This window comes from Peromyscus californicus, unplaced genomic scaffold (genome assembly GCF_007827085.1).
Source record: "Peromyscus californicus insignis strain IS unplaced genomic scaffold, ASM782708v3 Scaffold_11__1_contigs__length_118956290, whole genome shotgun sequence".
NCBI classification, from domain to species: domain Eukaryota; kingdom Metazoa; phylum Chordata; class Mammalia; order Rodentia; family Cricetidae; genus Peromyscus; species Peromyscus californicus.
The window spans coordinates 116595178-116622879 of NW_026294402.1; the positions used below are offsets into that span (position 1 = coordinate 116595178).

Here is a 27702-nt window from a genome sequence, read left to right on the forward strand (position 1 = left end):
TCACGTGGGTAGGTATTCAGGGACCAGAAGGCCCCTCTGAACTCGGGAATGGGATGATGAGACCTTTACAGGTGAACCTGGGTTCATGGGTTGGGCACCAAGAGCATCTGCTAAAGCCTTAGCAACCACACACCTGGAAGGGAGAAAACTCAGGGAGCACAGCCCTGAGAGTCAGAAGCTCAGGGAGCACAGTCTAGAGAGTCAGAAGCTCAGGGAGCACGGCTCTGAAAGTTGGAAGCTCAGGGAGCACAGCCCTGAGAGTCAGAAGCTCAGGGAGCACAGCCCTGAGAGTTGGAAGCTCAGGGAGCACAGCCCTGAGAGCATGGCACTGAGAGTCAGATTCTGAAGCATAAAGGCTTGACTTCAGCAAGGAAGGAAAGAATGTCAGAGAACAAAGAATGAGGCTGCAGGGAGCCTGGGGAACCAGGGAGGAGGGAAAGATGAGCAGGGGAGCCTGGGTCCATCTGCACTGTGTGACTGACAGTCTAGGGGACCTCATTTGGTGAGGCCAGCAGACCAGTTCAGCAGGGAAGGGGGCTCCCATGCAGGAAGTCTGGGTGCTTTTGATCGGTGTGCATGCCCAACGGCCCACACCCTCTCTGGGATACTGCCCTCCTCCTTGAAGAATGGCAAGTGTGAGCTACTCACAGAGATCAAGGAGTCCCCACCATTGCTCACTGTGGGTTCACTGGTTTGGTCTTAGTCTTGTTAAGGTGAAGGAAGAGGAGAAGGTACCAGAGAATCCAGGACCATCACCCTGTGACTTGGAGGCAGCAACAAGCACAGGTGGTGGCCGCAGGTCCACAACTATCATCTGTTGTTGCTGCCAGTCAGCCAGGCTAGAGACCTGGTTCAGCTTTTGTGGGTACCACCATCCTACTCCCCCCACCACATGCAGCCCACCTTGTCCACAAACGGGGGACCCATCCTATGCCTCAACAATGTCAACTTCAAATCCCAGCTGTATGTGTTCTCCTGTGACTCCAAATGTGTCTGAGCTCGGGATGATACGGTCTGCAGTGAGGAGGAAATGAGGTAGAGGTGGCAGTGACTGCTGGTCATCTGAGTGACAGTCCTTTATACACTGGCTAACTCTGACACCAACCTGCTGCCCATCAACTCATTCTGACACTCTGGGGTCAGGGTTGGGTCCTGGAGTTTCAGGACAGAAGCCTGGCTCTAGCAGACTTAATGGACTAGGCTTGGCCACCCTTCCTAACGCGCCAACATAAAGAGATGAGTAGTGGTGACAGGCAGAGGAAGCAGAGAGGAGCCGATAGGGGGTCCTGTGACCCCAAGCTCGTCTTCAGGATATTGACATGAGCTCCAGGCTTAAAAGAATTAGGGCAGATTCCTCCTCCTAGCTGGAGGCTAGTGCAGGGCTCTCTAGGACAGACAGCCCCTGAATCAGGCAGCCCTGGACTGGTGTGGGGCCCAGTGGACCAAATGGCCTTGATACTGGGTCTGGAGAAGACCAGTACCATGCTAGCCTTCTCTGCAGGTTCATGACCGCCTGGATCGCTACTGCTGTGGCTTCGAGCCTGCACCCTCAGACCCCTGTGTGGAAGAGGGACTCCGAGAGAAATGTCAGAACCCAGAAGAGCTGCGGCTGGTCCACATCCTGGTACGTTTCTTGTGCATGCACAGTGCCTTGCCATGTGAGCACTGGGTACACCTCTCTCCTGCAGAGGATGCTCCTGATGGCTGGACACAGGGGTTTCCCAGTCTTCTTTCTTTTCTTTGCCAGCAAACCTTGGCTGAAATAATACTTCAAGGAAGCCAAATATATAAAACAGACAAAATGGACATTGAGAATGCAGCTGAGGTGGAATGGGTGTGTGTGTGAAGCCCTGTTTTTGTTTTTTTTCTTTCTTTTTTTAACCAACAAAGTCCAATTCGGTTTTATTATGGTTCCTTACAGAAGCAGAAATGACTCAAAGGCAGCTATATCTCTAAAGTCTCCCCGGGATGGGTGATAAGACATAAAAGCTGGGGATGTGGAGGACACTGCACAGCCTGCAAGAAACTCAACAGGCTGAAGAATGTCCTTTCTAGGTGGCTTGGTTGGTCTGAGCCTCTTCCAGAAAGCTCTGCTGGTCTTTGTGTCTTTTAGGTCTCTGCTTCTTTCAAGCAGCTGGGGTTGTGAGATAAAGATAGTCTTCACTGCTTATAAACTACCCTCCCTAGTAAAACTGGTCAGTTTCAGGGACTTCCTGAGGCTATTCTGAGTTGTTTACTTCTTGTCTTAGTGAAGCTCCCTGAAGGATGGAATGATAACACCCCCATAGCAAGAACTGCTTCTTTTCCTCCCAAACTCAGTGTAGATGCTGTTCTGCCTATGTGGATAGTAAGTGTTGTGTGATCTCTATTTATTTATTTATTTAATTTATTTATCTATTTATTATAAGCTTGATACAGTATAAATTCTTATCCTAATAGTGAAATTTTTCATTGAGGCTTGCCCAGTAATTGAGTAAAACCAAAACTTACTATAAGCCACAGTTATCCTAAGGTCCCCCTGCTATATACCCTCCCTGGTTCTGTGGGTTGCTGTCTTATTGTTCTTTGGTGAAGCCCTGTTTTCACTGTTCCTCAAGATACTTCAGGGAACTTTGAGGGCTTTCAGGGCTGTGAGTGGAAGAGAGAACGTAGCAGCAATCTTAAAAGTTCTTATTAATAAAATCAAACCTGAGCCAGTTATTGGGGTGAACGCTGGAAGATCAGAGAAGCAGAACAAGCCACAGCTACCTCACCTTGCCAATTCCTCAGCTGGTCCTGTTTCCTCAGACTGGAGGCCTCTGAGTCCTCATCCAGAATGAATCTCAGCTGAACTGCTGCTCAAAAGCCTGAAAGCTTAACCAGCCAAATGCTTCTAGTTTCTGGTCTTCACGCCTTATATATCTTTCTGTGTTTGCCACCACTCCCTGGGATTAAAGGCTCACTTCTTGGGATTAAAGGCGTGTGTCACCATGCCTGGCTGTTTCCAATGTGGCCTTGAACTCACAGAGATCCAGAGGGATTTCTACCTCTGGAATGCTAGGATTAAAGGTGTGAGTGCCACCATTTTCTAGCCTTTGTATCTAGTGGCTGTTCTGTCTCTGACCCCAGATAAGTTTATTAGGGTGCACAATATTTTGGGGAACACAATACCACCACAAGAGAAGAGGTAGACAGAGGGAATGCTTTGATCCTGAAGCCTCAATTGCTAGGGATGGCTATGGAAAGTAGCATGGGATTTCGGAGACTGTGGGAACCGAGTGTGTGCTTGGGAGTGAAAGTCAGAAGAGATGGCCTCTTATTGCCAAACACCAGATTTTAAAAGTGTGTATGTGTTCCCATGAGTGCAGGCAATCTGTGAATGCCAGAGATTGACATCAGGCATTGTCCTTATCATTCCTCGCTTTAGTTTTGAGACAGGGTCTCTCACTGAACTTGCCAATCCAGCTCGACTGGCCTTTAGCGTCAGGGACCTCCTTTCTCTCTTCCTCAGCACTGGGACTGCAGATATACACAACCTCACCTGGCTTTTTTTTTAATGAGGTTCTTAGTGCTCAGCATGGTAAACCCTTTGCCCACTGAGCCATCTCCCCAGCCCCATGCCATATTTTTTTTTTTAAGTACTAGAGAATTCTATCTTGCTTGTTTTAGTGTGGAAAGGATATAAGAGATGCTAAAGACTCTTCCTATGAAATTAGGGTATGGCCAGTGATCTGTAGAGATAAAGGACATGGTTGTATGTTCTTGGTGATATTTAGGGACAGATGGAAGAGATGTGTGGTGTGTGTGTGTGTGTGTGTGTGTGTGTGTGTGTGTGTGTGTGTGTGTAGTGTGAAACACGCCTGTGATGTGGCATGAAGCTTGTGACCCTGAGGAGTGTTTTTTTCTTTTGCACCTGCCAGTTCAGTTCCCACCCACGCTCCTGACCCCACTGTCCACTATACCAGGAATGAGCCCCTTTGCCTTGCAATTTAGAAGGTGCAGTTATGGCTCACTGCTATGGGTCCAGGTTTGAGCTTGCCCCAGTTGCACATTAGCTGTGTGATCCTGTGTAAATTGCTTAATAGTTTTATGCCTCCTGCGGCTGCTGAGACAATCCCCAGAGATGGTACACAGTGCTGGTGTAGAGTAAGCCCTCAGCCATGGGACACAAACTGACAGAGTGGTACTAGTTACACTCCGATTGTACCAATGGCTGCCCTTGTCCATCTTCTTCCCCTGAGGTCCGGAGCAGTGATCCATCTCACTTGGTGTACATAGACAATGCTGGCAACCTTCAGCATCCCGAGGACAAGCTGAACTTTCGGCTGCTGGAGGGCATAGATGGGTGAGGATCCAGGGAATTGGGTAGACGTTTGAGGGATGAGGCTTGATGGCCCTGCTGTAGACTGTGGAACCTTCAACTACAGTCCTTGGATGGCCAAAGTCCACCAGACCAAAGTTGGATCTGAGGCTTCAGGGACTGAGGAAGGCTGAGAGGGGCTTCAGTCATCAGACCTGTCCCCCCAGATCTAGAGGGCTTCTGGTTCCTGCAGAATACCAGCTGCCCTGCTTCAGTGTCTGAAGGCTAGCTCATCCTGGATCTATGTGAAAGACCTAGCCTGGGGATCTGCCTTTCCTTGTCTACTCCCAGTAGGCAACTCAACCTTCTCAGGGCCTTTTGGGGCCCTAAGTGTGCCCAGCTGAGGCCAGAGTGGTAGAATTGGTTCTCCAGGCTTCACTGTAAGATGAGGGCTCTCTGAGAGCACTACCATCTGCTTTTATGACACAGCAAGTCACAGAATCCTCTGACAAGGAGCTAGCAGGCACAGACCTGGCATTTTCCTGGCTCATTTTGCTGGGTTCCCCAGGGGGCAAGTTCTGGGTTCATGTGGAGACTCTCTGAGCTCACTTATGCCTCTCCTTTCTTGCATGAACTCTGGGACTCGGCCCCAGGTTTCCTGAGTCTGTTGTGAAGGTTCTTTCATCAGGGTGTCTACAGAACCTGCTGCTCAAGTCGCTGCAGATGGACCAGGTGTTCTGGGAGAGCCAAGGTGGAGCCAGAGGTCTGAAGCACGTCCTTGAGACACTGGAGAGGCGAGGGCAGGTCTTGCTGAGACACATCCAGAAGCACAACCTCACACTGTTCAGGGACAAGGACCTGTGAGCCCATCTCTGTCTGGGCAGAGCACACCTTGCTGGAGGACTTCCCACAATGTAAGCCTGGGCTGGTGAGTGCTGGCCATCCTGTTGACAAATGGGAAAAGCCAGAAGCTGGAGGAGCCTACGGTGCCATGCAACAGTTCACCTGCTGGGGATGGTGCAAGACCTTCAGCCTCACATTCCTGTCTGCATTCTCAGCTCTGGCTATTTACTCCCATGCAACAATAAATGTGTTTAAGAATGTTCTGTGAACCATTCCCTGCACATGTACATGCAGTGCTGTGTGAGGTATGTAGGTATATGCATGAACCTGGAACTTCATGAATGTTAGGCAAGTACTCTACCAACTGAACTCACATGCCCAACCAGAGAAGCCTAATTTTTTTAAGATTCATTTTTTAATTAAAAAATTTACTTTTAGGTGCATAGGTGTTTTTCCTGCCTATAAATTTGTGCACTATGTGCATACCTGGTGACTGCAGAAGCCAGAAGGGACCCCTGGGACTTGAGTTAGACAATTGTGAACTGCCATGTGGGTGCTGAGAATTGAACCTGGGTCCTCTGGAAGAGCAGCCAGTGCTCTTAACCACTGAGCCATCTCCCCAGCCCCTAATTGTGTGTGTGTGTGTGTGTGTGTGTGTGTGTGTGTGTGTGTGTGTGTAATTACACATGTGTTTGGGTGCCTGTGGAGGACAGAAAAGGACAATCAGACTGCCTAGTATGGGTGCTGGGAACTAAACTCTGTGTAATCCTCTACGAGAGCATACTCTTAATCATTAAGCCATCTTTCCAATGGCAACAGGGAGAAGCCCTTTATAAAAACTGAATTTCCCTTATAATTGTAGAAATTATCTCCATCTCAGTGTTAGCCTTTGCATGTTTTATGGGCCGACTTTTCAGGGTAAGATGTCTGTCCCTTCCTTGGTAGTGTGTTAGCTTTGACTCTGAGCTGCAGCTACTCAGCCCTTTCTGTTAGCTTGTCTGTGTTTCCTCTCTGCCATCTACAGCTTGACTCTGTCTTTCGTGAAGTAGGAAACTAATTCTATGCAGTCAAACTTGTTGATTTTTGCCTGTGAGTCTCCCGGGTTCCTGTCTTCTTAGGCTGTTTTCCTTCAGATCACAGAACTATTATTGGTGTACTTTTACTTCAGTGCATATTTGTGTGAAATTTGCATTTGAAAGTGGCTTGAGTTAGGGGTGTAACTTAAGTTTCCTTGCTCCAGATTCTATTCAAGTGTCTATTCTGTTCCCACCAATCTGAAAGTATATTCTTATCAGATAAGTTCCCAAGCACACAGACGTCACTTGTGAACTGTACTAGCCCTGCTGACAGTTTCCTAGCTCCCTACTTCAACAGGACACTGTTCTGATCAAAGTTACTTTATTCTGTCTGGTAGCACAAGTATCCACTTAAAAATATTTGTGTATGAGTGTTTTGTCTGCATGTATGTCTGTGCACCACATGCACGCAGTGTTGGGAACTCAAGTTGGGTCCTCTGGGAGAGCATCTGATGCTCTTAACTGCTGAGCAATCTTTCTAGCCCTCTAGATAAATATTTATATGAGCCTTTAAGGGGAAAATCAAAATTTCCATTTTATTTTTAATTTCTCTTCATTTATGATGTTGTGTGACCTTCATTGTTTGTTGGTTTGTTTTTTGGGAGAAAGGTTGAATAACAGCTAGCAATATTTACATCTTACTCCTGACTTTAGTGAGAACATGTCTATGGATTCACTATTAACTGCGATCAGGGAGAATGCATGACCAAGCACTACCTAGGTCAAATGTGATTTTTGTGGCTATTCCCCACAGATGCACTCCTCTTCATAGGCTCCGTGCAAGACACTGCCCATGCAAGGTGGGCACAGCGTGCTCCCTTCACAATCCCGATGCTATCCCACTGTGTCATCTCCTTTGACAATCAAAATTAAAGGTCATCTGGGTACTCAGCACCAACTTTGCTTCCTGTTGTCCAAGAAGACTTGCCCAAAAGCTATCTCCCTGTGAGCTGTAGCTTAAGGTGGCTCCTAAGGTCACCCCCAAATATAGGCCATTGCCACTCCGTTGCCCACCAGTGCTAGATGATAAAACCCTACAGCTGAAGACACCAAACACCTGTCACAGGGCAGAGAAATCAAGTTGGAACTGGAAGCTTCCTTACTGCCCACTAACCCTCACAGTATTATAAAAAGTGTTAGGCAGGCTTCTAGGGGAGGATAAGCAGTCTTACTTGGCTGCAGACTCTATGTGCCACAATACCAACCGGCCAGGCAGGATGAGTCTACTGATACAGTAGTGGCAGGTCTGTTAAGGGGGCAACCAACTGCTTTCTGATTGGATTCGAGGGCCATCCCACAGGAGGGAATTCAGGTTTGATGTTATAACCTGTTCAAAAGCCTGGCTGGGAGGTCATGGGCTCTAATGGGGATGTTTCATGGCTAAGGCACACCTATGAGACTGTCTTCTAAACACCTTTCCATGCCTGTGGATCAGCCCTGCTCTCAGCTCTGGCAGGGCCTGCTCTGGCAGTGGCCAGCAGTACCTGGAGACCTGTAACTGGTTAAGTGCTGAGGGTAAGTGACTGACTACTGAATGCTCACCCCTGGTCATCCATCTCACTCTCTCCAAGGCTCAAGGAACATTCTGAAAGGGGCAAAAAGAAGGGGTGGTGGTGGTGTGGAACACTGACCTCTGGGTACTTTTGAATACACGGCAGCTGTGATGACCGACACAGGATCGGGTCCACCTATACCCACCATGGAAATGGGACGAGCTTGTGGGCCTCATCCTTCTCTGAGGAGCACAGCTGATGGATGGAGGGAGACATTTTCTCTAGTTGGGCAGTCGATGGTAAGGCCCGTGCAAACAAACCAACCGTGTGCTTTCTAGGCAACCCTAATGAAACTCATTGGCTCATATAAAGACCCACTCAAAAGGACATGAAATTAGGAGGGGTGGGTTGGAAAGAGGAAAGGCTCAGTAGCAGGGGGAACAGGAAAGGTTAACAGGCTGAATAGGACTGAAATGCATTATACATCTACATGAAAATGTCATATGAAACCCAATACAAGGTATAATTCATATATAAAATAAGACATTAAAAGACTTGACCCACGGTGTTCATAATCATTTAATGACTGCTCCAAACACACCTGTCACTCAGCTACAGGTGAAATTCGTAGAGACTATCTGCCCAGCCCACCAACTACATGACCACTGTTTCTAGAAGCCAGGACCTGTACCAAAGCCATGGCAGGAAACAGCACAATCAATTAGCAAGAGCAGATCCCTGGGACCTGCCTGTGCTGCCTCCTCACCACAAAGGAATTCCTCCTGGGTGGGAATAATCAGAGTGGCAGAGGGGGCATGCACCACCTCTTCAGGGCAAAGATTTCTGCAAACTGCACACCCGCAGCAGTAAGACACGGGGAGCAGGCCTAGCCCTGGCCTACTCAATAAATAGATGCGTCATCACCATAGTCGCCAGCAGGACTTGGGCCTGGGAAAGCTGAGCTGCAAAGGCCACCTCCTGAGACCCGGCCATGGCCTGCTGGCTACGTGCTGCACACCAGCACATCTGCAAAAGGTCCCAGGAGGCTCTTGTTAAAGATGCAGCGGACCCACACCAGGTAGGTGGTGAAAGGTTTGATGTTCTCCGTGAAGGTGTGATTCTGCAGGGTCAGCATGTAAGGTGCGTACGTGTTCTCCCCCTGCTCCTGCAGCCACACCTCATACTTCACCTCCCTTACTTTTAGGTACTTGAGGTTCCATGGGATCTGCCAGGACACAGACAGGTGAGCCTCGGTGGCACCCTGCACAGACGCCTGGCATCGGGCCTCCCGCACCTTGCCTGGGTACAGGCTGATTGTCCACCTCTGCCTCCGCGGCCCTGGCCGGCCCTTCACCACACGCCGAATGGATTGCATGAGGGACGGGATGTCCACCCTGGTGTCCTGGTAGATTCGGAAGAGCCACTCAGGGTTCCGGCAACAGAGATGCCGGGGGACCTCTCGGCTCTGTAGGATTCGGGCCTGCTCAGCCCGGTCCAGGTGGGTGATGCCCCCTTGGTCCCAGGGCCGCTCAGGGTGTGTGACTGTGTTCTCCCGTATCATGTTTCGCCAGGCTACATACTGCAGGTCCATGCCAGGTAGAGTGGCCAGCGTCTTATAGGGGGTGTAGTGGTCAGGGTTGACAGCATAGGGGAAGAGTTCGACTACGGTGGCCCCACGGGGCAGGAAGAGGGCCGTGACCAGCTGGGCCCCATGCATGCTGACTAGCATGGAGGCGTTGCTGACCAGCCGCACGACATCGGCAAAGGTGTGGTCCTCCAGGGACACTGTCACTGTCTTCATCTGGAACTCTTGTGCTAGCTCCAGCAACAGCTCTGCCTCGTTCAAGATGAGTCTGTTCTGGGTGCGGCTGAAGACCAGAATGTATTCCTCACCCAGGGGTGCCCCTGCGTGGCTCACATTCAGCCTTTCGGTCATGAAGCGGGTGAACTGCCGGATCTCATTGCCCGAGACGAGGATGTTGGCCTTTGGGCCCTGGGGCTGGACAAAGCCATACTGGTACCAGGTGGTGACCTTGGACAGGCCCACAAAAGCATGGGAAAAGCAGAGCAACCGGCCCAGCGTCTTGAGCTGAGCACGCAGCAGCGGCTGCTTGGGGCTAAGGAGTTTATAAAGGTCAAAGTGGGCGCCCTCGCCCCAGCCCTCCATGAAGAAGAGCCGGGCCTCCTGGGCCAGGCCAGGGAACTGCCTCAGCGTGTAGAAGAGGGGGAGCAGGTCGTCATGGAAGACATGCATGAGGTTATCGGGGTTGAAGCGGTTGGCGATGAGGGCCACGTCAGGCACGAACACTGGCTTTGGCATGAAGCGGAGGGCCGCAGCGGGCAGCTCCACGAAGTTGAAGTATTGGGCATTGTGGTCCTCCACAGTGGACAGGTCCAGCAGGGCCGGCTGGAAGCGCCGGGAGCCCAGGTTGGGCAGCATCACGGAGGAGTTGCCATGGAAGAAGATGAATTCTTCAGCCTCATTGGAGTAGCAGAGCCACTTGAAGCGGCAGATGCGGTCTGTGTGGGTGCGGCCTGTGCACACCATGTGGGTGCCGCCCTCCATGAGGATCTGCAGGGCCTTTGGGTAGTCAATCCTCAGCCCCGGAACTGGATCCAGGGACTGCTGTCCGAGGGCCAGTTCCTCCTCTAGGGTGGCCGCATGCTCCCGCAGCCGCACATGCTTCCACAGGACTGCAGCCAGCACAGACACCAGGAGGGCATTGAACACTGCAGAGAGGTGCATCCTACTGCCACCAAGGGGCCTTGACGAGATGACGGCTGCTGGGCAGTGCCACAGCCCAGTGGGCTTCACCCATCCATCCCTATGTGTGCTGGAGGACAAGAAAAAGCCTGTGAAGGGAGAGAGAGGAGTCAGCCCAGCCAGGTGTCTCAGCACACTCCCACTGTGTGCTCCTCCCACACCTGCTTCGGCAAAGCTCCCTGGTTACAGCCACAGCCAGACATGAAAAAATAAGCGACTCTAACTAAAAAGCAGCTGCAAGTCCAGTGACAAGTTCTAGGCTCTTTAAAATTTCGTGTGTGTGTGTGTGTGTGTGTGTGTGTGTGTGTGTGTGTGTGTGTGTATGTGTGTTCATGGGCACATGTATGCATGTATGCTTAGAGGCCAGAAATCAAGTGTCTTTCCTTGATTGTTCTACACTTTGTATTTTTGAGACAAGGTCTCTCACTGAACCTGGTGCTCACTGATTCAGCTAGACTGGCTGGCCAGTGACCTCCAGGATCCTCTTGTCTCTGCCTCTCCAGTGCTGGCATTATAGAGGTAAGTAGATCCTCATGCTTAAGTGGGCAGATACTACTCAGTAGTCTCAACAGCCCTTTGAATCACACCAGCGTCACTCAGCTGCAGAGCTGGGAGAGTGAAGATGTTTTTGAGCTGCTGCAAGAAGCAACAACCCCTCTGCCTGGAGGAGCGGCCCGCGTGTTAAGCAGCACCTTTTTCAACAGTAGCAGCTGGTGGAATCTGTTCTGCTTTACCATAAAATACCCTGCGGTTTCATCAGTCTCTGAGGATGCCCTATGAAGGAAAGACATTACCACTACCAGAGCTCTGCAGAACTTCGGCAAGGTCCAGGTTTTGGGCCAACATCTATCTCCAAACAGAACCCCCTGAAGTAATTAGACAGTGCCAGTACCGAGACACAGTAAAGGCCAGGCACATTCATTCCCTTGGCCTGGGTGGCCTTTCTTTTGGAATTCAGTCACCCTTTGGAAAAAGCAAGCATTTGGCAGCCCCGTCCCAGGCTTTGGTGGTCAGAAGTGACGCACTGGCTGAAATTCAAGCCCTGGCCCCCAACTGTTTTCTGATGTGCGAATGGAGCCATTTCGTCCGTTAGACTCCCTGACAAGTGAGGTTCCCAGTGCAGGGAAGAGAAGGGCTGGGACACTTACGAAGCACACGTACACTCCACAGTGCCCTGGGCACACTGCTGCCATCATGACTCAGGGCCAGGGCTGGCCAGTGCTAGGCAGACACTGTCCCTTACATCACTGCCACTTGAAACAGTGTTTTAAATTTAAGCACAGAAATCTTGCCACAGAAGACAGAGGCCAGTCAGTCACCTGACTAAGGTACCCTGGCCTGGGCCTCTAGGTTAGGTCAGCACAGGGTGATCATTTCCATCGATGTCGATCTTCCTAAGGAGTCTTCAGTGTGTCCACATTTCCTCTGACCCGTGCTGAGTCTCCTGGGACCCAGAGGAGGCAGAGACACATAGCTCTTAGGGTGTGGAGAGCTCACCTCTGGAGCTCTGGCCCGACCCAGCGACATGCTGCAAAGAGGGACCAGTCAGGCGGGGGAGAAGCAACCAGTGTGTGCTCCTGCCCAAGGGACAGGAGGAAAGGGCTGTCCCCTGGCTGCCATCTGCCAACCGTAAGCAAGCTGGCTTGAGGGCACAGACAGTATGCTAAGGGTGGTACAGCAGGAGACACAGGGGGCCCTGGTGATGTTCCCAAGTCTGCTGTGAGAGAACTTTCTTCGTCTTTGAAGCCAGGCTGAGTTGTGGTTCTGGCTTCTCACAGACAAGCACATGCCAGGAGGGTACAGCTTTCTGAGCGATGTGCTCAGACCCAGTAGAATGATGCTGCATCCATTTCCCTGGGACCCTTCCGTGTATATGAAACTGTCTCCCTAAGACAGCTCCAACACAGCAAACCAAACACCCCTTACAGAGGATCAGCAGCTTGACACAAGTGCCATCTGCTGGATGGAAGCGGGACTGCAGCAACCCAAGGTAGCCGGAGAGAGGACTTGGCTGTTTCTGGGCCCTCAGGTGGTGGACCCATGCCAGGGCCTACCAATATGGCACTGGCAGAGGTCAGGACAGACATGGAATGTGCCACGAAGACTTCACTGGGCATGTCAGGTTCTGGTGTTACCCTTTCAAGGGGGAAAATGTGAAGCTTTGGTGAGAGAAAACATTTGCTGAACTGTGTGTTCTAAAGCATGCGGTGGACTGAGTGGGTTTCAGCCAACTTTATAGTCAGGCAGCCTGAATCATGGCTGAGCGGCGGGAATCCGGCGACCAGAACGGTGCCACCTTGGCTAACAACCCACACTCCTCTCTGCTGGGACTGTGTATAGACTTGTTCTATATGGCTCTGGGTCCACTCATGGGGCTAGCTATTCTGGCTTAACCTTTCTGAGTGTCTTCCCTCCCCACACTCTCAGGTGAACCAGGATGGAGGACAGACAATGGACTTGTTCTTCATCCTTGCTTTAAATCTTCTGGGGAGTCTTATAACGGATCTCCTTATGGTGTCACAGTGGAGAAGCCAAGGTGTGGGGTGGCCAGTGATCACCATAACCTCCTTCCTGTCTTTCCCACATTCTCCTGCATCACCCCACCCCACTGCACTGTAGCATCTACTTAGGCCAGATCAAAAGTTCTGGCAGAGTCAGATCTCAGACAGAGGCAGAGAGCACTTTAATAAAAATAAATGGGGCTGGCAAGCCTCCTTGGGTGAGAGGCAGGGGCCACCGGGGAAACGTATCCTGTCTCCACCCACTGTCCCTAAAAACCTATGCTGGTTCTTTAGGGTCTGCAGGTGAGCATGCTGTGAGGGCCAAAGGACACACCCACCCTCTGGGCTCCAAAAGTGCCCAGAGCCTCCCATCAGATGGGATCTGACAAGATGTAGGGTCTGTGTCGATGGACATTTCACACAGAGAAAGAAGAGCCTGCCTGCCTGTTTCTGGATTGTGCAGGCCCACCATGTGCATCCTGAAAATAGCATCCTCAAGCCTGGCTGAGGACAGATAAGTTAAAACATTGTTCTAAGAAATGGCCTCAGAGATTTAAATGGACTCTAACCCCGATTCTACCCCTCATCAGAAGTGGCTTCTGTGGCCCCTCCCTGCTCTGCTGTGGAGGGAACTGTAAACAAACTTGTATGTGACTAGTGTGTAAACATGTGAGGGTGTGCATGCACATGTGTGCACATGCCTGTGGAGGCCACTGTGTGGACAAGTACCTTCCTCAATGGCTCTCCACCTTATTCTTTTTAGATCTGTTTGTCTTGGTGCCCTTGGAGGCCAGAAAAGGACATCCAATACCCTGGAGATGGAGCCACAAATGATTGTGAGCTGTCATGTGGGAACTGGGAACCAAAGGGGTTCTAAAAGCAACAAGTACTTCTAACTGCTGAGCTCTCTCTCCAGCCCCACCTTATTTTTTGGGTCTCTTCACTGAACCTGGAGCTCACCCATTTGGCTAGCCTGGCGTGGCTGGCCAGCAAGCTCCAGGGATCTTCTAGTCTGGCTCCTAACCCAGTCCCCTAGCACTGGGGTGACAGATGTTACAAGTTACTGTGCATGGCTTTTTATGTGGATGCTGAGAATTTAAATTTAGGTTACTTTACTCAAGGAGCCCAGACCCCTAGAAATAACATGGAAAAGATGCCCACTACAGAAGGAAGGCACAGCATTTTCAGCACCCCTTTTTCCTGATGTGGGGGACTCGGGAGAGGAGCTGGAAAGCATCACTCACACCTGTCTCACATTTCCTGCCATGGTACAGACTGGTCTGTGCAGTGGACCTTCCAGGAGAGGTGTGGAGCAGAGAGCTGAGGATGATATCCAGGTGAGGCAGAGTGTGGGAGATGGGCCCACCCTCCAACTCCAGCAAGAAGCCAAGCTCTTGGTGAGTCCTGTCCCAACTTGACAGGACCTAGAATCACCTTGGAGACAAAACATGCCTGCTAAGGCCTGGAGCTGTGACTCAGTGAAAAGCTGTGTCCTCAAATCTTTCATGACAAAAGACCTTAGCGTACTTCCTTCACTGAACCAATGGTAGGCACTGGATGGATGGGACAGGCCCAACACTGAACATGATTAACCACCAGCATGGTGTACTACCAACAGAGGGATGGACACCAGCCAACAGTGCTGAGCCAGCATTCCTGCTTTGCAGGGCAGCGGAGGGTGGGTGGGTCACAGCAAGTGAACCAGATTTTCCGGTGATCTTACGTACAAGTCAGTGTGTGCAGGTGAGCGATACAGTATGTGTATGCTTGCATGTGCATGTGTATGTGTGTATATGTATATGTATGCATATATATGCATATGTAAATGTATGTCTAAAGATATGTAAATTATGTGTGTGCATATTTTTATGGAACAGAGTCCAAAGTCTTAAGAGAATGCCAACAGAACGGGAAATGAGGCTCTGCACTGGCCAGGTTAGTGGATGTGTCAAACACAAAAATGACAAATGGCTTCCGTGACCTCAGCTCTCACTGTGGCAGAGGAGACTTGAAGCCCCTGTGACACCTGACGTGATTCAGTGGTCACAGCACGGTGCACGTGCTGAGGCGCAGTAGCAGCAGCTGGGGATGAGGCGGCCATCACTGCACGCCATCCTCCTTCCTCCAGACGTCAGGGAGGTGAGCCGTCAGTAAGGAAAGCAGTTTCACTATGTCACATGGTCACCCGGCCTGGCTTTGGTTTAATAATTCCCACTTCCCAGGGGCTAGCCCATAATAATCCCCAGAGGAGGAACAAGGTCAGGTGGGTACAGAAGCTCAGATGCAGACAGAATAGGCCCCAAGGCCTAGGTTGGTTCCTTTTCCTCTTCAAACCTCTCTCCTCATCTGTGGACTTGGGCACTGTCTGTCTGCTACAGTTACAGTTAGAAACACAAGTGTGGTTAGGATGAATCCAGTTTAGTGGCTCAGTCAGGACAGGGCTTGACAGAGCGAGACTGTACGTCCACAAAAGCCTTAAATACAGGCGGACACAAGGACGCTGGAACACTTGTCACAGCCCAGCAGTGAGGGTGAGACTTACTGCTGACAGGACTCACCCGCCAGCCTGGACATCCAGCACGGGCACAGTCTCCATTTCCTGAATGCCCTGGCCAGCCCCAGCCCCAGACAACCCCACATGGGCCTTAAGGTCTGACATGGAGGAAATATCCCAGGATTCCTAGACTAGTCATGACTGCAAACTCACAGATCGGAGCCAATGGGAAAGCAGAGCCAGGCAGAGCCAGGGCAGACCACATGACCTGGAGCCTGGGGCCGGGGAGGGACAGTCAAAGCTCAGCCTGCTGAGAGCTTGGCAGGACAGCAGCTGCCTTAGGCTGGGACAACTAACCACCATGGGCTAGGTAGCTTAAACAACAAACTTACCTCCTCACAGCACTGGAGGCTGGAGGTCCAGAATTCAGGGCCCTGGGTTAGGACAGTTCAGCCTCTCACAGCACTCTTCTGATTTCCGCAGATAAAATGTGAAAAGTCCTAACTTCTGGCAACCATACAGACTGAGTGAAGACAAGGATAGGGTGACCAGGTAGAATCAGGTATGCGTCAGTTCAAAGACAGCAACCCCAGCCCTGGGCTCCAGCTTCAGGACGGTCAGAAACAGCTCTTCACCTGTCGCTCCCCCAAGAGCAGGGCTATGGCAAGGGGGGTCTGGTCTGCCAGCTCCGGCCAGGCCTAGGCTTGCACAAGAGCCAGTGGCCCAGTCCAGGAGTGGTGGCAGGATGGTTGAACGCTAACGTTACAGCAATCTGACTCTTAAAAGCTGCCCAAATTTGCTGCTGAAAATGGTAGAATCCTTACTTTGACAATGTGAAGTACTTTTAGCCTAAACACAGTATGTGTTTACTAGTGCTGAACTATGGAAGCTTCAGGTGGCACGCGGCTGTCCCAGTCACTCCAAGTGGGTAAGCTCAAACACACTCCACAAGGTCGGGCTGCCCCTCAGGACAATCTCTTCCAATCTCCTCCACCTTCCCGTTTACCAGATAGTTACACGATGGTTGTATGTGCACCAAAACTACATATGGGCCTAAGGCTGAGAAAAGCTGCACATTTTAAGCACACTGGACTTCCTGGGAAGGGAATCATTCCTTCAGGAAGATGCAGGCAGCCCAAGCGTCTTTGTAACACATAGCAATTAACTATAAAGGTTCATTGAGCAGTTCTATGCTCACGTGAAGTTTTTTGTTTTATTTTTAGATTTTTATTTTATTTTTAATTGTTTGTGTGCACATACGTGCAGTTCCTGTGGAGGTCAGAGGTCAGAGATGTTGGGTTCCCCTGGAGCTGGAGTTACAGACGTTGAGTGAGCCAGCAGACATGGCCGGGATCGGAACTCGGATCCTCTGCAAGAGCAGAATGGGATCCTAACCACTGAGCCATCTCTCCAGCCTTTACCGTCTACTCATTCACATTCTTATACTAACACCTTGACATGGAAAACACCCTCTTGAACTCAGAGCTGGAGGCTGAACCATGTGTCAGCAGCTGATGTAACAATGAATGGGTTTCAGCTCAAGGAAAAACTCCAAGAGGTTCAAGTTCCTTTGCCCTGGTGCAATGGGTGATTAGCCCGGCCCTTCTTGTACAGGTAGGAGGGCTCAGGTGAGTTGGAGGTGGACTCAGTCTCTCCTGCTGGCCTGCAACCCTCTTACCAGGGAACTGTTCCCCAGTGATACAGACATCTGCTCACAGCCTGGGGTCCACCTTCTTAGCATGAATGGGTCACTGGAAGCTGACTGGGCCTAGGCTCACACAGGGCACAAGGAATATGATATTACAAGTTCTTAAGGTGAAAACTGCAGAAAAAAAACCCACAAATTTTGTTCTTGTTTTTTGATTTCGAGACAAGGTTTCTCTGCACAGCCCTGGATGCCCTGGAACTCTATGTAGACCAGGTTGGCCTCAAATTTACAGAGATCCACCCGATTCTGCCTTCTGAGTGCTGGGATTAAAGGTGTACGCCACCGCGGCCCAGCTCAAAACCAGTTCTTACAGGGACTACCCAGACCCCAAAACATCCATGTCAGGTGGGACTTGGACCCCATGTGAGACAGAATCCATCAAGATTCCAGGAGATGCCCATGGTAGGAAAGACAGTTTAAAACACCAGAAAGTATGCCCAGCACACACAGGTACAAGAGACCCAAAGAAGCTCTACCTGGAGGTGGGTGGATGAGTTCTGGGCTCAGAGGGGTGTGGTTGGTGGTGATCACTATGTTCCTGTGTCCAGCTCTCCTGGACACAGCAAACCACGAGACCTCTAAGTCTTGGAGTGCCTTCCCCACCTAAGCAGAGCCCACGCCACACAGTTCAATGGGAACTTCAGGCTTTGGGGTGGAGACAGCAGGGTGTGAGGCTGCCAGAAAAGCTGGCTTCCCCAGGGAGACTCCAGGGGAACTTGTAAAGCCCTTTGTAGGCAAGCCACTTGGCAGCTGTCAGACATCCAGGGAGTCTGCAACCCTGTCTTAATGACGGGAGAGTGATGACCGCCTCAGCTTGGGGTTCCCTTGGTCTCGTCGCTATGGTGTTACTCTCAGCCTCCTCTGTCCTAATGATGATGACACTATCGTAGCTAATACCCACTGGCTTGTCACTGGGTGCACGGTCGGTCCTCTGTTTCACCTCAGTGACAATTTTCATTTATATTAAAGATGGTGGAAGAGAAGGGAGGGCAGGAAGCCGCTCAAGTACATATGAGACTTCAGGGTGGGGCTGGCTCTGGTGTCTGCAATCTTCTCATTTTACAAGGAAACAACTCCAGTTTACAAAAGCTGCAGAGTACGGAAACCAGTCCCCCATCTAGATTCTTCCTAAATTGACACATTTCTCACACTCTGTCACTTACAAACTCTTTTCTCAACTATTTAAACATAAATTAGATGCCAGGTGTGGTAGTATATGCCTGCAACCCCAGCATTTGGGAGTGGATACTTACCAAGACCTTGTCTCCAAAACAACACAACAACAAACAAAAAAATTCTGGTGACTTCTTCCCTGATAGCCATTAAGAATACAATTGTGAGAACAATTTTCTCTTACATAATGCAAATTAAGAAAATTAATATTGATGATACTATTTTTTATCCATGGTCCCCATGCTGTGTCTAAAATCCAACCCAGGATGAAGAGTCACATCTCTCACCTCTCTATCTGGGATTCCTTCTTAGTCTTTCCTATGACCTTGACAGTTTCTTTATAGTTTGTCTTTTATCTTCCAAGTGTTTTTCCTGAATGCATGTACAGTACTCATGGAAGAGAGGGTGTTGGAAACTCTGGGACTAAAGTTATGAATGGTTGTGAACTACCATGTGGATGCTAGGAATCAAACATCTGCAGGAGCAACACATGCTGTTAACCTCTAAGCCATCTCTCCAGCCCCAACCTTGATAGTCTTTAAGCCAGATAGCTATTTTTTTTTCTAACATGTGCCTCAATCTGGGTTTATTTTTCTTATCAAGTCCAGGACATGCACTTCTGCCAGGAATCAGTCTACACACTTGACCCCCAGTTCACACTGTGAATCTTTATGAGACACTCACCTTGAGGCAGCCCCGTGGGGAAAGCACAGATATTCTACCAAATGTAGGATACTTAAAGGAGCAGGCCCCTTCCCTGGGGAAGGAAGACCCAGGAGCCCTTTAGGGTTGTAGAGCTTGCTCAAGGGGTAGGGTACAACTCTTCTACTCTTGTGGTCCACATATGCATGACCCAGAATTCTTTCAGCTGAGCTCAGGAACCCATGTTCTGATAAAACTTCAAGATGATTCCACCATGTGCTTAGTTTCGATGTAAAGTTGTTCTGACATCATGCAGTTCTGCAATCCTCTGAAGGAATTTCCATTCAGCCACAAGGAAATGGTGGACCCAGCCAAGGATTTTCTCCCTGTTACTAAAGGCTAACTTTGCTAACGTGACTTTCATGCTGAAGTTCCAGGACAGTGTAGACTGAGACAGCTTCCACACCAGAAACTTCCAGAAAAGCTTCCCCTACCTGATCCAGACACCACTGCTTGTGGTGTGGAAGTAGTACAAAATGAGGCCAGGGAAGAGGGTATTCCAAACTGCTGCCAGTGGCCCACACTGGCAATGCCACGTCATCCTGCCGGCCAGCTGAGAAGGCAAGCCTCTTGAGAAAGAGGCACCTGGACAGCATCTCCAGGTCCTTATAGTACAGCTGCCATCACCCTTCTCAAAGCTCTGGGACCAAACGTAACCGCGGCAACTCACAGAAAGCCTTTGCTACCATAGCAGCAACAGCAGGGATAGGCAGGCAAGGGTCCTCGTCTCCTTCCTGAGTGTGGCTTAGGCCTGTGCACACTGCATGGCCTGGAAGGAAGGGGCATGCAGCACAGGTGGTCTGATTTTCTGATAGACACATTGGGTCCGAGGGTAGGTACTGATGAGACTGAGAGACGCCATAGAAAGTGAAAGATTTATCTGTGCTGGCCAGATCAGGTTGCTGGCCTCTGGTGCAGAGTTAAGGCCAGTGCTACCACTACCTCACTTCTCCTACTATGTAGGCGTTGTCCGGAGTCCTTTCCTGTACGCCTCACACAGCCTTCCAATGCAGGCCTAGGGTCTCATGTCTTTGCTTTTCTCTCTCCAACTCCTTTGGTGGGGCTGGGGGTCAAACTCGGGGCTTCCTATGTACTAGGCAAACCCTTGAACCACAGTCCCAGCCCTTAATTTTCTCTCAATATGAGAAAATGGCACCTATGGGTAGGTTACATGCTTAAGGTCTTATAGCCCAAGTAAGGTCACCAGGATGTGAGGGCGCCTAACTCCAAGGGTCATTTTTAAGTCCCACACCCAGCTGTCACCACATCTGATGGGGTCTCCAGTGTTAGGTGAGCAAGGAAGAACTCGGAGCAGGGAGATTTTATGACTCAAGGGCAGAGCAGGTGTGGAAGGCTCTGGAAACACAGATCCACAGGCTTTCCATGGTAACTTAGCAACCCAAGGCTTCTTGCTATAATTACTCTCCTGGCCAGGCAGAGAAAACACCTGGCTGTGGCTGGTGGCTTAGGAAACTGTGGCCATTCTCTCATCCTAAACAGAGTCTAGGTAGCAAGCCGGGGTGACGATTATCCCCACTGCCCTGGTGCTGGGCTGAGAAGGTTCAGCCATCAATACACAATTATAAAACCACTACCTTTTATAGCCTCTGGAAACAAATTCTCCCAAGTCTTTATAAGTGAGGTCTCTCAGGCAGCCAGGGCTACACTTGGTTGCATGGGGACTCAGTCAGGACTCTCACCTCACACCCACAGCTCTGTTCCCAAAAGCAGAGCTCTGCCTGAGATGCACACAGCTCTCACTCTTTCCAGCAGATAAACAAGGGTTTTCTTCCAACGAAGCCTTCTAGGTCCTATCCAGGCTGCAGACCCACCCACCCAGGCTGCTCTCACCAACCCTCAAGGTCCAGGGATGAGAGCTAAGGAAGCCTTCCTGCAGGCTGCCTCTTCCTAACGCCTCACCTCATCTCACCCAGAGGACCACCTCCTTCAGCATCACCACTGATGGGACAGCAGGACATGTGGAGCCAGGCTCTAACCCAAATGTGTGCCTAAGAAATGCCTGCGGTGGGCCCTAACTGGTTCCTGGACAGGAGAGCCCACAGGCAGCAGAGGAGAAAGGAATGGCCCAATCAGAGATGCCAGGTGAGTTTCGGCCCTGACACTTAGCAGCTAAACGATGCTACACCATTTTTTTTTTTTTTTTGACCCCAAGACAGGGTTTCTCTGTGTAGTTTTGGTGCCTCTCCTGGATCTCAGACCAGGCTGGCCTCGAACTCACAGAGATCCACCTGGCTCTGCCTCCCTAGTGTTGGGATTAAAGGTGTGCACCACCGCCACTGCCCGGCTGCTACCCCAATTCTTAACCACTGCAAACCTCCACCACCAGTCTGAGAGACAGACACTTCTACTACTTCACGGTGAAGGGAGGGGGCAGGTTTGTGGATTCAAAGAGCCAACGGAGCAAAGCACTGTGCCTACAATTATTCTCATAGCAACTCTACAAGGAAACAGTGAAATTACCACCTGTTTACGGACTCATGCCAAGTGTTCTACATATGTGGTCTCATCCCTGCTACAAACCTCAAGTAGGTGTTATGAACCCATTCACACTAAAGGGCATATGCTGGGGGCTGTTATATGGATTGTTCAGTACCACATAGCTATTATGAGATGGAGCTGAAGTTCAAACTCAAGCCTGAACTGCAAAAGCCCATGGTAGCATCTTTGGATTCTCCTTCCAATATCTCATCCAACTGGAAAAACCCTGGGGATCATTTTAGCAGTTCCTGAGGGAGAGTGTCCCTCCAGCAACCAAGTTGAGGCAAGTGACAAGGCCCCCTGGGAGTGGAGTGTTGGGTAATTTAATTTTCTGACTCTCTCAATATTCTCAAAAAAGACGAAGCAGGAGGATCATAGCTTTGGTGTGCCTGAGAACCTTAGCGAGACTTCGAATCAAAGCAAAGAGTAAAGAGATAGCCAGGGGGAGGGGGCGGCTGTGGCTCAATAGTAGATCATTGCCCAGCATGCACGAGGCTTTGGATTCAATCTTCAGCATTGAAAAACAAACGAAAAACACTGAAGACGCCCCGACACTCCAACACATCAGGATGTTCACGGTGAATCTGCTCACCAGCATCCTCCCTCTCCTCTGCTCCCTTCTGGAGGCTCCCAGGGGCTCTGAGCTCAGAAGTGACCTGCCAGCCACCTATGAGCATAAGGGACCTAATTTTCTTCTGGCTCTGTCATCACCCGGAACTCAGATCCTTCATGTCAATGGGCATCCTGGGTGCAGCTAGTTTGTGGAAAAGTCAGGACCTGGGACTAGAACTCACACTGTTCAGGACCCAGAGAGAAAGCCTCGCCAGCATTACCTCATGGAATCCTCACAGAAGTTCTGTTAAAGTTTTTTTTGTTGTTGTTGTTTTCGTTTATTTGTTTTCCACTCTATTTTACAGAAGATAAAGGAGGGACCTGGGAGCCCACAGAGGTTTCCCAGTGAGAGCTGAGCTTGCTTTACCCAGCAGGGCTGCATATGGGATGGATTGACCACGTATGTGGTTACCAGGTGTTTGGAAGGGTCTGCACTTGGCTGTGCTAGGGGGAAGTCTTTTGCTCCACCCCTTGGCATTCCTATAAAAAGCCCTTTAGAAGAGATAGAAGGGCCGGTGGATAAGAATCCAGGCCCTCCCGAGGCGATCCTGTGTTTCTGTTTCTCTCCCCTCTATATTTCTAAATCTCTTATCCCTCACTCCTCAGAAGTACCCAAGAAATGGTGGGGGCTGGTCCCCCACAGGGGTCAGAGAAGATGAGTGAGTTAATTAAGGGGACATGGCCAGTAAAGGATCCAAGATTTCAACGTCCAGCCCCCGGCACAATCCAGATACCAAAACCGAACTGTGCTGTTATCTGTCCCATTATCCTGAGATCCTCTTTCCCAACAGGCTCTGGGGGCTGGTTGGCATAAGGTCAAAGGATACTGGCTGCTCATCACTTGCGGCATGATTCCCAAACTTTGACCCAGGACTCCCACCAATGACTGAGAAGACGCGTTCCTACAGGCAAGCCCATCAGGGTCCTCCTTCAGTGGCTCCCTCGGCATTGTCAAGCAGGCCAGACAAGCTCCTCTCATCGATTGCCCGGCTGGTTCCCTACGGACCCCTAGGGTCAGCGACAGGCCGGCCCAGGCACCGCTGTAAACGCAGCTGGCACGGCCCAGGCCCCCTCTGCTCACCTCTCCTTGCGCCACCTGTGCCAAATGCGCACCATCCTTTCCCAGGCACCAGCATGTGCGTCCCCGCTGTCAGCGGCTGTGCAGGCTCCAGCTGGAAGGTCTAGGGCGCCACCCGGGGCAGGCTCACAGGCCCACCCCTCCAAGCTCTGCGCCTGCTCCAGGCAGCGTCCACCAACCCCGCCGGCCTCCCCTGCAGCCCAGGGCCCGGCACCAAGCCCAGCCCGGCCCAGCGCCTCACCTGAAGCCCGGCTCTGCGCCCCGCCTGCTTGGAGCCCGGGGCCCAGCTGCGCCGCAGACCCCGCGCTGCCCACCTGACGCCCGGGTGTCGCAGGTGTTCACTGTGCGCCTGCCCTGGTGGAGAGCGCACACACGGCAGCCAGAGCGCGTGCGCAAGCCGCGGGCTCCGCCTCTCTGGCCTCGGCCCGGACCACCCCTTCGGCTTACGGAATCCTGGGAGTTGTAGTTTTCAACTCCTGCACGAGCCTGGGACGGCCAGAAGCTCTACTTGGTGTTCATTTTACCCAATTATGGGAGTTCTGATAATAAATTTAAATGCAAGATACACCAATATTCATACATCACCTATTAGAGGCAAAATAATCAATACCTTAACATGCTTTTAAGACTCGTGAAGGGGCCGGGAAGATGGCTCAGTTAAGAATGCTTACTGCTCTTCCTGAGGTCCTGGGTTCGGTTCCCAGTACCCATATCGGGCAGCTCACAACCGTCTGTAACTCTAGATCCATGAAATCTGAAGTCCTCTTCTGGCTTCTGAAGGCATTGCGTGCGCGCGCGCGCGCGCGCACACACACACACACACACACACACACACACTCACACTCACACTCACACACACACACACAAATAAATTTTTAAAAAGTAAACAAGAAGACAGAAATATAATGCAGCAGGGCGTTTACAGATGATAGCACCATCGCCACGTCAGGCGCTACCGCTCGTGGAAGGAGCTCAGGGGAACCATCCTCAGTTCTTCCTGTTGATGATCAGAACGCACGTGCCTCCACTTCTGGATTCGTGCATTTTTGCTCCCTTGACTTTTTGCTTCAAAAAACGAAGATTTAAATTGTTCAGAGACTGACCCAGGCGGTGGTGGCGCACGCCTTTAATCCCAGCACTCGGGAGGCAGAGGCAGGCGGATCTCTGTGAGTTCGAGGCCAGCCTGGTCTGCAGCGTGAGTTGCAGGAAAGGCACCAAAGCTACACAGAGAAACCCTGTCTCGAAAAAAAAAATGTTCGGAGATTGTCTTGGTTAGGGTTTCTATTGCTGTGAAGAGACACCATGACCTCGGCAACTCTAATAAAGAAAACATTTATTTGGGGTTCAGTCCATTATCATCACAGCAGGGAGCATGGCCCCTTGCAGGCAGACATGGTGCTGGCTACAACATCTTGAACAGAAGGCAACAGGAAGTGGACTGTGATACTGAGAGAAGCTTAAGCAAAAAAGACCTCAAAGCCACCCCCACAGTGACCTTCCTTCAACAAGTGCACACCTCCCAATAGTGCCACTTCCTATGAGATTATGGGGGCCAATTATATTCAAACTGCCACAGAGGGCCACTGACCAGGAGCACCCACACACCCCATGGAAATACAACACTTCATTTCCACCCATCAAGTGAGGACACGCTGTCATTAGTGTATAACTATTTTTATAAGATTGTTATTATTATCATTATTGTCTGTGTTTGGGGTTGTTGGGTGTGTATCGAAACACACTGATGGGGTCAGGGGACAACTCTGTGGTTCTGTCCATCTTTACGTGAGTTCCAAGGATGGAACTCAGTCCATTGGAATTGCATAGCAAGGGCCTGTACCCACGGAGCCATTCACCGCTGAATAATTATTTCTAAGATGGTAGTGCCCCTGGGCTGAGACAGAAAGTTGATGAATTTGTGCAGGGCAATTTGGTAATAGTCCAAAGACCCTGCAAATGCTCAGTCAAACCTCTAACCAAATGTAATCACTGCAGATGAGTGCGAAGACAAAACAGCATGTTCACAGTCATCCATGAAGGCTTCAGTGGCTCAGTTAACTTCAGACGGTCTCCCCTCACATCGTCTCCCCTCACGTCGTCTCCTCCCCTGCGTGGCTTTTGTCAGATATTCTGTTGTGTCTGTCATGTGCTCTTTTCTAGAACATTCACTGCTTTACAACGGAACTATAGCGTGTCATGAGTGGGTGTGGAGACAATACTGGAGCCTGGATTTGACATCAGACAGAGCTGAATGAATCTGCTGGGTCATCACGTGACCTTTTTAAATCCTGAATTTCTCACTTGGGAAATGGAAATCATGACAGTGCTGACATGACACACGATGCCACGTGGATCGTTGTACTTTTGAGAATGGGGAAGATTGGTGGACCCTCCCAACTCCTTGTGTTTCAATGGCTGGTTGGCCACAAATCCATGCTAGGACTTCAGTGGACTTGACCCTCGTGGTTGCAGTTGTAAACTCATCCAAACTGGCCTGTCAAACACACACACACACATACAAATTCATGAAAAGATCAAACAGATTGTACTGACACTGAGAGTTGGGACAATGCCACTCATCGCAAATAATGTCAGGATTAGGCACTCTTTGCCTGCAACCATAAAGAGGGCTCTGTGGCCTCCTGCTCTGCCCCCAGCCCCTGTCTGTGCTGTCTGCCCTCCCCTTCCCCTCCCCCTCCCCTCCTGCCCTCCCCCTCCCCTCCCTGCCCTCCCCATACGGCTCTTGGCTTTTCTAAGGCAGCAGTCACTTCTCTTTGTGTCACGGAGGGTGGGCGCTGACAGTCTCTGGAAGTTCAGCATAACAGCCCCCAGGCCCTTCAGGTCTCAACCTTTGTCCTTTCTCAGGGGACCTTAGTTTCAGACAATGTGTCTACCCTGGCTGGCTTGAGCAGAACAATGCACGTGAAGGAACATTAGGTGAATGCAGACTTACCGGGATAAGGAGGAACAGACTGCATCTAGGGTCGTCTGCTCCCACGAGGGGGTCATGCCAATCTAGGGTCTGCTCCGATGAGAGGGTCATGCCAAGCCACGCCAGCTAGCTGTAAGGAGGTCAGCTTCCTCGTCACCATTCCCACACAGGGAGCCATCTCAGAGTGACCTTCCTTCACCTGAGTCATAGCGCGCATGTGCTTGGCAGAGTCTGGGCCTCAGGGAGATGCCTGCAAGGGGTCCTGAAAACAGAGTCTGCAGCTCTTCATCTGCAAGGTGGAGGGCATGGAAAGGGGCGCTGGGGTGAGAGCAGAGCTCGGCAGCCGGCTACTCGCCAAGCGTTTCGTGCCTCTAAAAGGCTGGTCCTTTCATAAAAGGAAATTTGTTGACAGGTTTAAGACCGCTTACCCTTTGTCTTGCTCTATGGCAGTTAGAATAACCTTGGACAGTGTGTGCTTATCGTCCTGTGGGAAGACCTTCCTAGCCTGTCAAAACTGGGGAGTATTTCCAAACGAAGATGTTTCAGAAGGAAGAGAGGATAAGAGGGAGAGAAGTAGGGAGGGAGGGAGAGATGGAGGGAGGGAGTAGAATTTCCTCACTGTAGTCTATTGTTTTCAAATGGCTTTGACATTGACTGACATCTACCTGTTGATGTTTCTGAGCAAGTCAGACCCCAGGGTCACCATCTGTCAGGGACATTTACCAGTGTGTATTTTCATCAGCCTTGTGATAATCATCACCGTCAACTTGACTAGATTTAGAATAGCCTAGAAGGTGTTTCCAGAGAGGGCTAACTGAAGGAGGAAGACTAATGTGTGGGTGGCATCATCCCATAGGCTGGAGGCCTGGAGGTAGTAAAAGGAGAGTCTGTTAGGGTTCTATTGCTGTGAAGAGACACCATGACCACAGCAACTCTTATAAGGAAAACATTTAACTGGGGCTGGCTTACAGTTTAGAGGTTCAGTCTGTTATCATCATGGCAGGGAGCATGGCTGCCTGCAGGCAGATGTGGTGCTGGAGCTGAGAGTCCTATATCTTGATAGGCAACTGGGAGTAGTCTGAGACACTGGGCATGGCTTGAGCATATATGAGACCACAAAGCCTGCCTCCACAGTGACACACTTCTCCCAACAAGGCCACACCTCCTCCAACAAGGCCACACCTCCTCATAGTGCCACTCCCTTTGGGGGCCATTTTCTCTCACACCACCACAAGGGGGAAGTGAATGAACTGAGTACTGGAATTCCCTTCTGTCAACTGCCAACGCTCCCAGAGTCAGGATGTTCTGCCCAGGCATATGGAGCCAAGCAACTGTGGATCCAACCCCCTGAGACTATGAGCTGAGATAATTATTCTCTTGAAATTGTTCTCAGGCATTTCAGTCATAGTGGCACAAAGTAACAGATAAAAACCTTCACAGATTTTTGGTCCATTGGCAGTTGTGACTGGAAAACATTGTATGCAGGTCAAATCTCCAAAGTCAAGCAAAATGGATGATGTCCAGCAAATCTTGGAAGATGGAATGAAT

The 27702-nt window shown here is 50.5% G+C and overlaps 2 protein-coding genes across 7 annotated transcripts in view; one reads left to right on the top strand and one right to left on the bottom strand.

Annotated features, from left to right (window-relative positions):
* The window catches only part of Gask1a (golgi associated kinase 1A), a 35822-nt gene extending 28733 nt beyond the window's left edge, over positions 1-7089 (top strand). For 2 of the 4 annotated variants that reach the window (XM_052725192.1, XM_052725201.1), the window contains exons 3-5: positions 1502-1624; positions 4221-4324; positions 4933-7089. In XM_052725192.1, coding sequence (XP_052581152.1) covers positions 1502-1624; positions 4221-4324; positions 4933-5143 — 438 coding nt within the window. In that variant the 3' untranslated portion in view covers positions 5144-7089. Of the gene's footprint in view, positions 1-1501; positions 1625-2249; positions 2348-4220; positions 4325-4932 lie in introns of those variants that run through there. The other 2 variants (XR_008215196.1, XM_052725208.1) reach the window with 2 other exon arrangements.
* Positions 7090-8252: 1163 nt separating this feature from the next.
* Positions 8253-23606, bottom strand: Pomgnt2 (protein O-linked mannose N-acetylglucosaminyltransferase 2 (beta 1,4-)). Of its 3 annotated transcripts, XM_052725181.1 has the most exons (3): positions 23464-23606; positions 15843-15973; positions 8253-10544 (listed from the first exon to the last, which is right to left on the bottom strand). In XM_052725181.1, exon 3 carries the CDS (start codon positions 10435-10437, stop codon positions 8695-8697), a length of 1743 nt encoding a protein of 580 aa, XP_052581141.1. In that variant the 5' UTR covers positions 10438-10544; positions 15843-15973; positions 23464-23606; the 3' UTR covers positions 8253-8694. The 3 variants fall into 3 exon arrangements, with proteins under 3 accessions (XP_052581141.1, XP_052581131.1, XP_052581123.1); XM_052725171.1 differs by lacking the exon at positions 15843-15973; XM_052725163.1 differs by lacking the exons at positions 15843-15973; positions 23464-23606 and adding an exon at positions 23226-23429.
* Positions 23607-27702: the final 4096 nt, after the last annotated feature.

Bases quoted from the DNA above. Each gene is read 5' to 3' on its own strand.
- Pomgnt2 (XM_052725163.1), bottom strand. From the start codon at position 23,280: ATGCTGGTGCCTGGGAAAGGATGGTGCGCATTTGGCACAGGTGGCGCA. The intron at 10,545-23,225 runs GTGAGCAGAGGG...CTCCCTTCACAG, and splicing joins CACAGGTGGCGCAAGGAGAG to GCTTTTTCTTGTCCTCCAGC.